General features: G+C 45.0%; 1 protein-coding gene across 12 annotated transcripts in view; it reads right to left on the bottom strand.

Moving 5' to 3' along the window:
- The window catches only part of Golga4 (golgin A4), a 91,170-nt gene extending 76,697 nt beyond the window's left edge, over window positions 1-14,473 (bottom strand). For 11 of the 12 annotated variants that reach the window (XM_075964214.1, XM_075964212.1, XM_075964211.1 and 8 more), the window contains exons 1-2: window positions 14,161-14,372; window positions 3,301-3,390 (exon numbers count right to left, since the gene is read on the bottom strand). In XM_075964214.1, coding sequence (XP_075820329.1) covers window positions 3,301-3,390; window positions 14,161-14,232 — 162 coding nt within the window. In that variant the 5' untranslated portion in view covers window positions 14,233-14,372. Of the gene's footprint in view, window positions 1-3,300; window positions 3,391-14,160 lie in introns of all 12 variants that reach the window. The other variant, XM_075964215.1, reaches the window with a different exon arrangement.
- Between the last annotated feature and the right edge of the window lie 1,874 nt (window positions 14,474-16,347).

Genomic DNA, 16,347 nt, shown 5'->3' on the forward strand with positions numbered 1-16,347 from the left:
GTGAGCCACCATGTGGTTGCTGGGAATTGAACTCAGGACCTGGGGAAGAGCAGCCAGTGTTCTTAACCTCTGAGCCATCTCTCCAGCCCTAGCCACCTCTTTTTCTTAAAAGTCTTAAAAGCAAGCTTATGTACATCTCCTAGCCCCAGCCCAAACACCAAGGATGTAAAAAGATGGAGAATGAAGATACAATGTAGACTATAAGAGATTTCACTCAAAGTACCTAAGACTTCAGAACAAAGACTTCAAATATCAACTTCCCACTCCAATTCTGGTTTTTCTTCTTTTTGTGTTCCTTTGAGACAGGGTTTCTCCATCTAACAGCCTTGGATGTCCTGGAACTTGCTCTATAGACCAGGCTGGCCTCAAACTCACAGAAATCCACCCCCCTCTGCTTCCTGAGTGCTGGGATTAAAGGCGTATGCCACCACACCTAGCAGCCACTCCAACTCCGAAAATGTTCATTACTAAACTAGAAAATGTAATCAAAAGGTAATTTTTCAAACGATCAACAAACCATTAGCTGGGGTAGAAGAAAAAAATAAGACAATAAAAACTTACTCTCAACATCAGATAATAAAACTAAATTTCATTTAGACGAAATTTCAATTTAAATGAAATGGAAACAACTTTTCAAAATTGATAGGAAGAAACAAAAAAACTGAATAAATCTGAATAGAACTATAGAGATTCAATTAGTAATCCAAACGCTTAGACACATTTTAAAAAAACGGAGGGATATAAAGAGAATTACAACAGCCTAAGACCAGATCAAATTCACAAACTCCTCCAAAAAATATATAAAAGGAGAATATGAATTTGTTCTATGAGGTCAGTGTGTCCTGATACCAAAATCAGAAATTACAAAATGAAAAAGGAAACTGCTGACGGACATCTCTTATGAATACATGAGAATTTTCAAAACAATGAAACTAACAAAAGCAAATCCAGCCACACACCAGAAAATGGTACACCATGATCAAATAAGATTCCTGAGGGAAGCAAAGTAAATTTAATTTCAACATCAATTAGTACAAGTATCACAATCTACAGAATAACAGATAAAGCCATGGGTCTACCTCAGTACACACAGAAAGACTACTGGGACTAGAGATGAGTGACACTTGGCTGTTTTAGTCTTTGGGGGCAAAACTGCTCACTGAACAAGACACTTGCCACCAGGCCTGATGACCTGAGTTCAATCCCCAGACCCACGTGGTGGAAGGAGAGACCTAAACCACCCCCCCAGTTGTCCTCTTGACTTCCACACCATAGTGATGCACACACCCACACACATTACACCCACAAAATAGATAAAGTAATATCTTTTTCAATGTCGAATCATTTTGGATTCTAGCTGTGGACACTTTAATCAATCTCCTTTATCACATGAGCGAGTTCCCTCCCACTCCTACTTTGTTCTTATGAGCAGAGTTGGAATTTGTAAACACCTCTGAGTGTTAATTCACTTTGAGGCTTCTTAAAACTACTATTCATAGAAATGAAATGTATGTTTATAAATTAATCTTATCTGTATTTATTTGCTGAACTCATTGGTTCTGATATTTTTTTTTACTAAACTTGCAATTTTCTACCCTCTGCAGACTAACATGATTTTATAGCCTGAGCCTCTTGTTGCATGTCCTGCCCAGCACCCACAGACGGATGTCAAAGACAAGTAGCATACACTGTGTACTGATTTTTCATTTGTATTTTACTAAAGAAAGCTTGCCTGAAGGTCAGAAAAGCACAACAGCCAGCCACTGGCTCTCATCTCTACCTCAGTCCAAAATGGTGATACTTGCCTCCAGGAATTCTCAGAATGAGACTGTGTCTGAGACCTGTCTCCTCCAGTCTTGAATCCTCTCTAGGCTGGGATTAAAGGTGTGCACCACAACCACCCAGTTTCTATGAGCAAACTAGTGTGGCTACTGGGATTAAAGGTGTCACCACTGCCTGGTCTGTAAGGCTGACCAGTGGGGCTGTTTTACTCTCTGATCTTTAGGCAAGCTTTATTTATTAAAATACAAATGAAATACACCTGCTCTCTTGTTCTTGAGGGAAAGTGTTTTAATTCATTCATTTTGGTTTGTTTGTTTTTGAGGCAGGGTCTTTCTTTGATACTCTGGATGGTCTCAGAAATCCTGGGTGCAAATGGTATAGTAGCTGTCTTTAGTTGATTTAGCATTTCCTTATCAGGCTTGGTTCCAAGTTGTTGCTAAAACATAATTTCTTCTCTCATTTCAGAGTGTACTGGGCATTGCGCCCTCAAGAGAAAGCTGCTCACAAGACAATTCCTGTATTAAACAGGAGAGACAACCATCCCAACAAACAAGCAAACTGCAATTTCCACACATGATACACTTACATACATGCAAGCAAACACTCATATACATAAAATAAAAATAAGTAAGTATTTTAGGGTAGGGGGATGGAGACATGGCTCAGAGGAGCACTGACTGCTCTTTCAGAAGACCCAAGTCCAACCCCTGGCACACACACGGTGGCTCATAATCATCTGTAACTCCAGTTCTGGAGATCTGATGCCTTCTGGCTTCCACTGGTACCAGGCATATATGTGTGGCACACAGACACACACCATAAATGTAAAATAAAAGAATTGCGTCAAAGGATTAGACATTTCTTGGGCTGGAAAAGTGGCTCAGTGGTTAAGTGCGTCTGTCACTCTTCCAAAGGAGCTGGGTTCAGTTCCCAACACCCACCCCTGCCTGTAACTACAGATGCAGCAGATCCATCACCCTCGGGTAGCACCTCCTAGGGAGTCAGAACCCCAGAACTGGAGTTATACACAGTATGCATCCCATGTGGTTGCTTGGAAATGAACCTGGATCCTATGTAAAAGCAGTAAATGCTCTTGACTGAGCCATTTCTTCAGTCCCCTTAACATCTTCCTATGTTTATGGTATTCTTCATAGAAAAAAAGGGAACAAAAACAATGAATTTTCATGCCAGTTGCTAGTTATATGCAATTGGTTGTTACTTTTCATCAACTTGAAAATATAGGGCCTTTCCCCATATTTGAATAAAATATTACTGAATTATTCTAATACTTACAAATATTAAATAAACATTTATTCTCTTAAATTATTTTGCCTAAGGATCAGTTACAAGAATTAACTGCTACTTGCATTTAAAAAAGAAAAAGCTCAGTTGAATTATTAATAAGTATAACACTCAGAAATTAAATAACTGACTTGTCAAAATTATTTCTCAGACTGCCACATCATCAGCACTGCAGTTTGATTTCCTATGAGAAGTACATGAGAATGTCACACTAACCTCTCTGCTGGGTGTCACGTCATCAAGCTGGTCTGTAAATGAAGATGTCCTGCTTCTAATCCTTGTTGGTGTTGAAGAGCTCAGGGAAGCCTACATATAAAAATTATTGTACAGGTTAGAAGACAGCACTGACTAGTACATTATTCCCTGAGCGATGTTTTTCTCATTCCATGCCCAGCAACTTGAAGAAAGGAAAGGGACATATAAAAAGTATGAAAGAATAATTACAATGGAATCAACTACCAGACTTAGCTACCTACTAGGTACAGTAAATTTTAGTAAAGTATATATAAGGATGTGATTATACTTAGAATGATAATACTGGAGAAACTGAGAGAGTGTATGAAAAAAGTCTACTATCGCCGGGCGGTGGTGGCGCACGCCTTTAATCCCAGCACTCGGGAGGCAGAGGCAGGCGGATCTCTGGGAGTTCGAGGCCAGCCTGGTCTACAAGAGCTAGTTCCAGGACAGGAACCAAAAGCTACAGAGAAACCCTGTCTCGAAAAATAAAAAAAATTAAAAAAAAAAGTCTACTATCTTTGCCACTTTTCTGTAAAATGAAATGATTCAAAATTTTAAGTAAACCAAACAAAAGTGGCTGGGCGGTGGTGGCGCACACCTTTGATCCCAGCACTCAGGAAGCAGAAGCAGGTGGCTAGCCTGGTCTACAGAGTGTGTTCCAGGATAGCCAGGGCTACACAGAGAAACCCTGTCTCGAAAAACTAAAAACAAACAAAAAAGTTGTCAATTTTAACTTTAACGTCCCTCAAACAGTCAATACTATGAATTTTACAGGTAAATAGCATGTCCCACCTCTCTAGTCAGAAGTCTTTCATTTACAGCACAGCCAACCACTGAGATACTAAGGACAGCCTTGGTGCAGGAGAATTGTCTGTATTCTGTCTATCATGTTATAAATAAACACTGATTGGCCAGGAAGGAAATATAGACGGGAAAACCAGACAGGAAGTAGAAATGATGTAATGAGAACAGAATTCTGGGAAGGAGGAAGTTGATTCCTCCCATTCCTGGCCAGACCACTGAAGCAGCAGGATGTGATCTGCCCCACTGAAAAAAGGTACTGAGCCACATGGCTAACATAGATCAGAAAAATGGGTTAATCAAGATGTGAGAGTTAAATGGGCCAATCAGCTTATAATTTATGGAGACCTATGTGTGATTTTCTTTGGGGCTAAACAGTTGTAGGGTACTGGGTGGGACAAAAACCCCAACAGAAACAAGCAGGCCTGGCCCCCGTTCATGTTACACAGCCTGGCTACTTGAATCCTGGATACAGAACAAAAAGCCCAAATACTAAACCTGGGGTCTGAAGTCTACTCTAACATAAGGTAAAAATAGCCCTGAAAGTATAGAACCAAACCATAAAGACTCCTCTGTACTTGTAACAAAATACCTTTGAACTCACCTGCACACTTGCTTCCTTACTTGCCTATCTACACAGTAGTAACTACCTACCATCGACATGAGAGAACAAGTGAACAGACGCAACTCTAACCTATGTGTGAACACACTGCTATGGCCAGGGAAGAGCTAAGGTCATGAGGTCAGGCATACACATACACACACCAAGACAAACAGCTGTAAGCTCCACTTCACATCAGGGCAGATGTCCAATAAACAGTGTAGAAACCAATGCTAGCTTCTGAATAGAAACAATGTTTATGTCAGAAGCAGACTGTGGAGTGAAAACGGCAAGGACACATCTGTATACCTTGACTCAATAATCTTCTTCAATAAACGTCTTTTATAAGGCCCTAAATGAAGCCTTAAAAATTTACTAGCCCAGTCCTCCCTTCAGCTGCAACAGGGAACTTGAGACCTGCCAATCTGACACACCCACGTGAGACTGAGTCACAAGAAAGAAAATAGACGTGCAAAGTTAAAGGTCACCCTTTGGTAAGCAAAGGGACAGACCTGGAAACAGCCATGGAGCACAGTGCAGTGGGGGTGCCAGGCTGGTGCCAGGCATGAGCAGTTGAACATTTTTAAGAGCCCATGATGTAAAGCTTCTAGAAACTGTCAGCCATCAAACATCCTTTAACAAATTCCTTTTCTTCTTGCCTAAACTGAATTCTGTTACTTATAACAAAGAATTCCAGCATATGCTCCTTCTAAAAAGTGACCTGAAAATCAGCAAACGATTCTCTGAAACCAGCTATGCTCAAGTCACCTTAATATATATATTCTACCACCCAAGGCAAAACAAGATGAATGAACTGGGACTTCAAATTTTAAACAGGCAAATAGGTGAATGTGACAATTTTTATCAATGGCTTGAACATCTTGAATGCACATAACTAAGTCTGTGCTGTGTTTGGAAAGGGGAAGGGCATCACTGAACCCTGTTTACTCCACAGACAGTTTTCATCAAAGTTGAGGGAACTGAATATTGGGCAAAGTGCTTGCTGTACAGGCAAGAAGTCTGAGTTTTGGGGGTTTTTTTGTTTTGTTTGTTTGTTTGTTTTGGTTTTTCGAGACAGGGTTTCTCTGTGGTTTTGGAGCCTGTCCTGGAACTCGCTCTGTAGACCAGGCTGGTCTCGAACTCACAGAGATCCGCCTGCCTCTGCCTCCAGAGTGCTGGGAATTAAGGAGTGCGCCACCATCGCCCGGCCTGAGAAGTCTGAGTTTTTGGGTGCTTGGCACCCATGTAAAATGTGGAGCACAGCAGTATACAACTGCAACCCTTCTTATACCTAGAACCAGTTTCCACACCAAGCTTCAAAGGCTGAGATTAGAGACCACCATAAGAAGGGAAGTGCTCCCTACGGAACAGAGGTGAAGACATGCTAGAAAAGCAGCTAGAAGCTACTGACTAGAGGAAATGCCTCTGGACCAAATGATTCCCTGTTGTGATTCCAGAATGTCTAAGAAATCTTGGGTTATTAATTTAGGTCTCCAAATACCCAGCTGACAGGAAAGGACACCCTATACAGAGACTTCTACTCACTTGAAAACATAGCTCAAGGTGAATGTAAAATCACCCTTTCGCCTTTAATCCCAGCACTCTGAGGCACAGGCAGGTGGATCTCTGTGAGTTCAAGGCCAGCCAGGTTTCGGGAGAAATCCTGTCTTGAAAAACAAAAACAACAACAACAACAACAACAAATCCTCCTTAAATCTCAGCCTCCTATGGGGCTAATCAGAAGGCCTCATCAACTGTGGACAAATATAAACCAAGTATATAAAGATGAAGAGTGAGCCCAGAAGAGTGCAATGCACCTGGCAGCTCCCAGCTTAAGGCCGACTGATCTTCTCTGGAGCTGCAAGAATCACAAGAGAAGCCGTGGGCTCCTGGGTCTACAGTGAACTCTCATACTTAAAGAGGTCTGAATTTAAAGGGCTGGAGACTGTGTGTGTGTGTGTGTGTGTGTGTGTGTGTGTGTGTGTGTGTGTGTGTGTGTGTGTGCGCGCGCGCGTGCGTGCAGGCACTATTTGCTAAGAAAATTACTGGTTCTATCCAGGCTCATGTTTGTATTTCATTGCCTGCCAAGTTCTTTATCAGTTGACCAGAGACTTCAACTTCAGTATAAGAAAAATCAGTGTAGGGGGCTGGAGAGATGGCTCAGTGGTTAAGAGCACTGCCTATTCTTCCAAAGGTAATGAGTTCAGTTCCCAGCAACCACATGGTGGCTCATCTGTAAGGAGATCTGGTGCCCTCTTCTGGCCTGCAGGCATACGCGCAAACAGAATAGTGTATACATAATAAATAAATAAATCTTAAAAAAAAGAAAAGAAAAGCAGGGAAGTGGTGGTGGCACTCGGGCGCGGGGTGGGGGTGGGGGAGTAAGAGGTGGGTGTACCTCTGTGAGTTCAAGGCCACTCTGGTCAACAAAGTGAGTTCCAGGACAGTCAGGGCTGTTACACAGCCTGGTCTGGAAAAACAAAAACAAAACAAACGCGGTGTTATGGTGGGTCCCGTATGACCCTTGGCCTGTGAATGACATTCACTCTCACAACTGTTACCATAGATAGAAGGGGGATTCTGAAAGTATGATTTTAGTTGAAAATGCGTTTACTCACATTTAAATAAATAAATAAATAAAATAAAACAAAAAACAACTACCCAGCTAAGTTTAAGCTAGTTACACAAGTCCTTCAAATCAGGGGAAGAGGACAGAGACAAGTGCTGGCATCTCCAGGAAAGAGGCCTCTTCAACAGCCCGCCAAGAGACCAAGACCTCAAGCCCTGTCTGAACTCCACCATAACCACATGGACGTGGTCATCCTGGACGACATCTTGACAGCCATAAAACAGAGACCAGTTCGGCCATCCCTGGCTGCTCACCACAGAACTGTGCAGTCTCAAGGCTATGAAGCACTAATATAATGCTGTCTAAAACCCAACAGTAACTTTGGCAATGACCAGCTTTAGTCCCTGTCCCCACTCCTTCCCCACTAGAAGCTCCTCGGGCGCTGCCCCACTCCTCACAGAACTGCTCTACACGCACACCTCTGTGCACGCCGTCACAATAGCCACGGTCTCCAGCCCCGCAGGCGCCCAGCACCGCACCTTGCAGGCACTGTTCAATAAAAACATTCTTGACAACTACAAATGTCTTCTTGTTTGTATGTAGTCACTCTGAGTCCTCACAATCAATCTGAAGGCACAAAGGAATGTGATACTGTACCCAGTCCTGATAAGATTAGATTCTCAGAAAGCTCAGGCTTGCTCAAGTCAGAACTAGGCTAGCACACAGGCTCTAACTCCCTTTTCTCCCTCATCAGTTCTCTCTAGATGACCAGTTCTAGAATTTCTCTGGGACTCACAGTAAAAATAATAATAATGCCACCATACTTCAGCCCAACTCATGGAGACACCCCCTAAAACAAAAGTTTCACAGAACTTTTAATTAATGCAGGGTATAACAGGTAGGCCTCAAACCCACGTCTTCACCATCTAGTTAACCACCCCCCTGCTGAACTGCACATCCCGTCTGTACAGCATGTACACTTTACATTACGAGATACATTTCCTTTTTGTAATTCTTGAGTAATACATACACAATGAAACATGATTCCATTCACCATCCATTTCCCTCCTCTACCCCCCCCCCCACGTCCCCTCCAAGCTCAACTAGTGCTGCTCATATGTGCACGGAGGTGAGGCACCGCTGCAGGATGGGACTGACCTGAGTAAGAAGAGCCACTGACACCCCTCCCTAGCGGCCGTCAGCTACCGATAGCTGCTCACGAAGGAGCAGGTCCTAGAGAGAACCTCCCGCAAAGAGCCCTGTCTTCTAAATGCATTATCGCTAAACACAAAAGGAGACTTCCAGGTACAGCTTACTTCACAGCACCATGTCATCTTTGTAAGTACAAAGTTGCTGTACCTGGTCACCCACCCTCCAATCTATACACTTGAATGTATTTCATGTCTTTAACTATGATTTTTTTTTAAAAAAAGAATTAACATCAATCCCAGGTTGAACAGCATGATTTAAAGAAAGCAAAACCAAACATTCTGTATATTCCTATTAGCAGGATGGTCTACATTTAAACTCACTCTACTAGAGGCTGCATTACCCAGGCGTTTCACGGACACGCGAGAGAGTAGAACTGTTAGAAACACAAGTCAACTCTGTACATACAAACCACTTTACGTATTGGTGAGGTTTAATTATCATGAATCTTTTTTTTTTTTAATTTTCAAGACAGGGTTTCTCTGTAGTTTTGGGTGCCTGTCCTGGAGCTAGCTCTTGTAGACCAGGCTGGCCTCGAACTCACAGAGATCCACCTGTCTCTGCTTCCTGAGTGCAGGGATTAAAGGTGTGCGCCACCGCCTGGTATGATTATCATGAATCTTTAACTTTCTGAAATCAACTAATCACAGCTTCAAAAAAAAAAAGGAAGCAACATTCACTTTTTTTTGAGGGGGATCAGCTAGTCACCTACTGCAAGTTCTCTCATCCCCTCAGCCCTTCCAGTCTGGAAGGAACTGAACTGCTCCAGTGATTGGTGCTGAAGACAAAACAAGCATGGGAGCTCAAAATGAGGGGTTTTCCATGTCTTTTCATGAGTGATTTACATCAGCTATGGAATCTTTAGCTACTCGCAGGCCTTGTTACTTAGCTCCTGCCTCTCAAGTTTTGCCCCAAGCAGATGCCACGTCAGAAGCAGACGTGATGTTAGACTAGCACCAGCACACAGAGCACCTGCTCATTAACTCCTCCCACACACCGAGGGTGGGGACAGGGCCACTGGACCTTCAGCATTACAACATTGCTCCAGTAACTGCCAATCAACTTGACAAGCCAGGTAAGTAGGGATCTATCATGGGCTTAGTTTCCACATAACACCATACTTCAGTCACTAGCTGGAGCTTCTCACATGCCCTCAACCAAGCACCTTTGTCATTCTGCAATCTAAAGTGTAGTTCTAGAAATGAGCCATCAGTCTCAAGCTATAAATGCTTAACTTCTCAAACACAATCTTTTAATACGTGAAATTCACTCATCAAAATAATTTAAGGCAACCTCCAGTTAAACATGGAATCTGAGGTACATACAACACTACCTTTCCAGAGAGTTCTGAAATCTCAAGCTATTTTCAGGAGCCTGGAGGTAAATAAGAAACAGCTGGAGACCTAGCACAGCTGAGGTGCCACAACCCCAGGATCCAAAGAAGGGAACACTGACATGAAGAAAGTAAGGCAGTGTTCATCCCCGGCATCTTAGCGAGCTTTGGGACTGAAAGGAAAAGCTTATAGTTCAAGCTATAGAAGTAAAGAAGCGGATCAAAAGCCTGACTGTACAATGGAACCCTCTACTCCCACTCCTAAGGCCCGCACCCGTCCCGTCACTGCTTTCAGAAGACTTGGGATTTATACACTAGGTGCCTTGTGTCAGCAGCACCAATGCCAGCACATCCCCAGAGATAACAGTACAACGAGTGACCTTCTAAGAGCATCACTAGTGGAGCGGTGACACAGGAAACAATGTGGCCCAGTCTCCCGTGACAATCTCTGTCCTAGGACACTCCAGTTCCTATTCCAAGGTAAGTAGTTTAACCGTTCAGTTTCCTCTCCATCTTGAAGGCACAGCTCAGTGTGGAGCACAATGCCTAGTATTCCAAGTTCATGGATTTGATGGCCAGTCACACACATGCACAGAGAGAGAGAGAGAGAGCGCTAGAAAAAGAGAGTGTGTGTGTGTGCCTGTAGGGGAGTGGAGGGGTCATGTGTGTATATGTGTGTAAGTGTATGTATAGTGTATGTGTGCCTGCTGGGGGGGTAAGGAGGGTCATGGGTGTGTGTGTGTGTGTATATGTGTGCATGTGCGCTTGCGCGCCATAACTGTAAGACCCTGATCTTCATTTACAAGTTGAGATGCTATAGTCATTTGTAGCCCTTTCTCAGCCAGCCCAGTAAGACAGACTGAAGTTGTCTGCATCTCCTGGGGTGTAAAGCTGAAGTGAGGTACACCCAACATGCACCCCTGTTCATGTCTCTGGATCTCATAATTTCACAAATCAGGCTAGTTCATCCCAGTTTCTCAAAACTTTTATGACTCTAACATTCAAATTATAGATTTCCCTTTTTCTTTTCTATCTGAATCTGGGTCCAGACTGACCTCAAACTCTTGATCCTCCTGCTTCAGTCTCCCATGTGCTAAGATTCTAGATGTGTATCACCAAGGCTGGTTCTGAGACAGGAAAAATCTTGCTGCCAAAAAGGGGACAGAACCTGTTCCCCAGGAATGTGCCAGAGGCAGAACAGACTCGCACAATTGCTTGTGGCCTTTCTCCCTTCCCAGCCATAACCCTGAAGCTCCCAGGAATGTCGCCAGCAGAGGGCACATACTGGACCCTGCAATCCCGCACCCGCGGCTCCTGCTTTAACCTCATCACAACTCCACCAGAGGCTTCTCCAGAGCCGCCTCATGTTTCCACTTAGCAAATGAGAGAAGGAAAAATAAAGGCTTCTCAGCAGCCTTGCAGATGCGGCCTAAGCCACCAGAGTGGTAAACAAAGCATCGCTCATTCTCCTTGAGGAGCCTATACTCACACTGGGGTACATCTTAACATTTGCAGCTCTTTCTTTGGGGAGTCTCTTTTTCTTAAGTCTTGTACTTAAGCCTGTATCAAAATATCATTAATAAAATCTACAATCTGCTTCCAACTGGCTAGTCCCATGATTCTTTCCGGTGTCAAAGCTGTAAACCCTGTTGTGGTCTGAGTCAAGTCCCTAACAGTCCAGGGCAGCAGTTCTCAACTGGGGGTCGAGGGATTCTTTCACAGGAGTCGTCTAAAACCAGGAAAAAACATAGATATATTACGATTCATAACAGTAGCAAAATCACAGTTATGAAGAAGCAATAAAAATAATTTTACAGCTGGGGGTTAGCTCAACATGAGGAGAGCTGAGAACCGCTGGTCTAGAAGTACTTCTCAGGTTAGGAGGGTAGTATATGGGGTTGTCTGTCTCCTCTCTCCTCTCTGCTGACAGCTGCATGCAAGACACTTTTGTTTAATCACATAAACAAAGATTCTTCTATTAAAACATAACAATGGGTCTGGAGAGATGGCTCAATGGGTAAAAACACTGGCTGCTCTTAGAGATTCTGAGTTCAGTTCCTAGCTACCACATGGTAGCTTGCAACCATCTATAGTGGGATCTGATGTCCTCTTCTGGCACCTAGTTATAAGTGCAGACAGAGCCCTCATATCTAAAAACAAATACATAAATAAAATTTAAAAAAATAAAATATATAACACTATATTTCTATATAAAGCATTATCAATGGACACTGAGTCCTCTTTGGTAGGAACACAAATTATAAACAATCACGACAGCCAGGCCGTGGTGACGCATGCCTTTAATCCCAGCACTCAGGAGGCAGAGGCAGGCAGATCTCTGGTCTAAAGAGTAAGTTCCAGGACAGCCAGGGCTATGCAAAGAGACCTGTCTCAAAAATAAAATAAACAATCAGGATAAACTCGGATTCTTCCCATCTCTGGGCCTTCTTTGGGAATTTAAGACAGAGACACACTGCAAACTCAGATTTACAATAAGGCTATGTCCCTTCAGGAAAGGACTCCTCTGCCATCTGTGAGACATCTTGCTAGGACTTTATGGTTTGTTTTTAAAATTTCTACTACATTAACTATTATTTCAGGGCCCTACTTAAAAACAATAAACAGCCATGCAGGTTCAAGCAGGGCATATACGTTGCTTTTTAAAAATGTTTTAATTGTGATAAACCATGCACACCGCACAGTTTCCCATTTTGAACATGTGTAGGTGTACAGTACCATGAAGCATATTCACAGTCCATGAGATCATCACCACTATTCATCTCCAAAGCTTCCTCAACCCACTGAAGCACTGCCAACCATTAAACAGTAACATCCACCCACAGTCCCTAGGCCAGATTCTGTTCTCTAGCCTGATGAGTCTGATTACCCTTATGTATTTCATATAAGTAGACTCAAAATATTTGTTCTTTCCTATCTTTATTTTCATAATAGTTAAGCAAGTTTTAATATTTAATGAGAACAAAAATGTCAAAATGTTTTTATTTATGTAACACGCACATGTCTGCGCGCATACACACATACCCCACAGGGTCTTGTGAATGCTGGGCAAGCACTCTACCACTGAGCTACATTCATAGCCCCATCTGTTTAATTTTTCTCTTAGTAAGTTAATCCTACATAGTTTTAAAAATGCAAAATATGACTACGAATTAGATGGCTATCATGTTAAATTATTTTGAACGAAGGAAGAAAGGAAGGAGGGAAGGAGAAAGGGAAGAAAGGAAGGAAGGAAGGACGGACAATATCACTGTTCTACTGCATGGATGTTCTGCAAGTATTTCCCCAGAACCACCAGCGCTGACAGGCACTCTACTAGCAACAAACATCAGACAGCATCTCCATGGAAAGCAAGCTAAGCACCAGAAAGCATGTACACAAAGGCCTCTGAGAAACAAAGAAACTGATGTCCAAATTTAGGTTAGTACACTAAAATGCACGTCATGAACCCTTCATGTGATTTTTACAAAGTTTATGTGTATTGTTCCAAAGCTTACAATAGTTTGAAAAGCAGGGAGAAAATTGACATAATGCCTTTCTTGGAACACGAACTTTCTGGGAACCCTAAAAGGAAGGAAGAAATCCGTGCTCAGGCCACTGAGACTCGGAAAGGCATTCATTCACAGCAGCAGCGCCGACGCCGCCAGTCTGTTTCTCTTGCGAACACGCCCCCCTGGCCCTGGAAACGAACTCCCTTAAAAGCAACCACCTTCCTGAAAAGAAGCAAGAACAGGGTAGCAGACAGGCTCCGTGCCGGTCCTGCGCAGCGTCTGCCCCTCCGCCCTGGCCGCCATCACCCAAGTTATGCGAGGTGACTAACTCGTGACAGCCTTGGGCGCTGGAACGCGGCCCTCGGCTCCGGCTCCACCAGGCAGCCTGGCCCGGGACGGCTCGACCCTGTGCCCTCGTTTCTCGATCAGGATCCTGGCCATTCCAGGCTCGGTGCCCAGTGGACACAGAGAGGACCTCGGCCAGGTCGCAGAGGACCTGGGTCGCCCAACCCCCTCCATCACTTCCAGAGTCAGGGTCTCTCGCACGGGCGGGGGAGGGGACGTCCCCACACGGGACCCGCGCCCATCGCACCCATCCTCAGGCCGGGTCGGTCCTTAGGGGGGAAACTCCAAGGCCAGATGTCACCGTGGGTCCCGCCGGCGGGCACCGGGACGGAGTTCGGGAGTAACCAGGGCCAGGGTTCCTGGAGCACCAGGGCGGTCCGAAACCCGTGCTCGGCTCCGGCTTGCGGGGAGGGCGGAGGTCACGGGAGAACTTTCGCCCGCCTCCCGGGCCCGGCACAGGAGGACGGCGTACCTGGGCAGGGGCTGACGCCTGCTGCAGCTGCTGCTGCTCCTCGCTGATCTTCTGCTTCAGCTTCTTGAACATGGCGCGGCGAGGGGCCGGCGTCAGAGTCTCTCTACCCGCGGGACGGCCGGGCCCGGGCCTCGCCGCCTGACTGTGGAGCTCGCGGGCACTTCGGGGCGCTCGCCGTGCGGGTGTCGGCGTCGCCGCCGCCGCGTCTCTTCTTTCTGGGTGCCACCGGCTGGCCTCGGCCCCCCATCCAGCCCCGTCAGCGGCGGCGGCGGCGGCGGCGACAACGGCAGCAGGTGAACGCGCCCAGGGCGCCTGCGCGGCCGACGTGGAGCTGGCCAAGAGCTTGCTACGGGGCGCCGCGGCGGACAATATGGAAGCGGTGTGGGTGGACGCGTGTGCACGCTCGCTCGCACAGCGACTCCCACACTGACGCCGGCCGGGATCCGGGCGCTGTATAGTCAAGTGGGGAGCATCTCACCACGGGGCAACAAAGTGAAGAAGGCTGGGGTGAGAGAGGAGGAAGCTAGGGAGCCAGGAGTGTGTTCAGTGTCGGTTGGCACATTTACTGCTAGAATTCTCTCAAGGGCTTTGGTTGGTTGGTTGGTTGATTTTAAGAGATCTGGAGCTGAGGATGTCGATTGCCTGGCTGTGCCGGAGAGCTTGGTTCTATCCTCAGCACCGCACAAACTGGGTGTGATGGAGTACACCCGTAATCCCAGCATCGAAGGTAGAGGCAGTAAATTCAAGGTCATTTCTGACTTTAAGGCCAGTTTGAGCTATGAAGAGACGCTGCCTCAAAAATAAACAATTTGACCGTGTTACGTTGACCAACATTGAATTTACGACGACATGAAGTGATTTTCCTACCTCCAGAGTAGCTGAAAACCACAACCTGTTTCTACTATCTGGTCAGAATTTTCAGCCTTTAGTGTTTAATATTTGTGACTGCACTCCCGAGGAGCTGTCTTAAGACTCCTACACTTGCACAACCCGAAATATCTCTGTGACCTCTGCTTGTCATGACCCGTGTGAAATTTCTCAACAACTCTCTGGGCTCTGCACCAGTTACTACCTGAATGGCTTCCATTCCGTTCTGATACTCTGCAAAGTACGTTAAAATCTGGACAGGGTAACACACACCTTTAATCCCAGAACTTGGAAAGCTGAGGCTGTTTGATCTCTATGAGTTCCAGACAAGTCAGCCAGGGCTACACTACATAGTGAGATCCTGACTCAGACAGAGAGAGAAAGACCCGGGGGATGGGGGGGGGGGGGGGGGGGGCGCATACCAGATATCACAAGTTGAGGCCTCAGTCCCCAGGTTGTTTAACTTGTGTTTTGACCTACTGGCTATTATGGAGGCTTCTGGGATCTCCTACTGGTGATATTTGATAGATGCATTGGAACAGCACACAGAACTCAAGGAAGTGCTTTGCTTACATTTACCAATTCCATACAAAGGGATTCCCAGCACCCATATGGTGATTCACAACCCTCTATAACCCCAGTTCCAGGGCCTCTAATGCCCTTTTATGACCTCTGAGGACAGCACATGGTTCAGGGTCAGGGATGCAGGCAAAAGCTATATGCTACAAACATCTAAACAATCTTACTCTAAATGGAGAAAAACAAAAAACGTTACCTGTAGTCAGGAGTGCAGCTTCTATGCGGGGGAGGGGGTGAGAGGAGCACAGCCCACTTCTATGCAGTTTGGGGGGGGCACTCTCCATCCACTTCTAAGTGGCATGGCACTAAGAAAAGAGAAATAAAAGGGATTCAGGCAGGAAAGGAAGCAGTCAAATTTTCCCTATTTTCAGACAATATGATCCGTACTTGAGACCCTAAAGACTCTATCTGAACTCAGATTGAAGAAATACTTCCAACCAAGTCGCTGGATATAAAATGAACATCCAGGGTCTGGTGAGAGGACTCAGAGATTAGGAACACTGGCTGCTTTTCCTCCAGAGGTCCCAAGTTTCCCAGCAACCATATGATGATTCATAGCCATCTATAATGGGATCTGGTGCCCTCTTTTGGCATGCAGGCAGAACACTGTATACATAATAAATAAATCTTTAAAAATAAATTAAATAAAATGGACATCAAAAATCAGTAGTTTTCAGGGGCTAGGGAGATGACTCAGAGGTTAAGGGCACTGTCTGCTCCTCCAAAGGTCCTGAGTTCAAT

This window comes from Microtus pennsylvanicus, chromosome 3 (assembly GCF_037038515.1).
Source record: "Microtus pennsylvanicus isolate mMicPen1 chromosome 3, mMicPen1.hap1, whole genome shotgun sequence".
Taxonomy (NCBI): Eukaryota; Metazoa; Chordata; class Mammalia; order Rodentia; family Cricetidae; genus Microtus; species Microtus pennsylvanicus.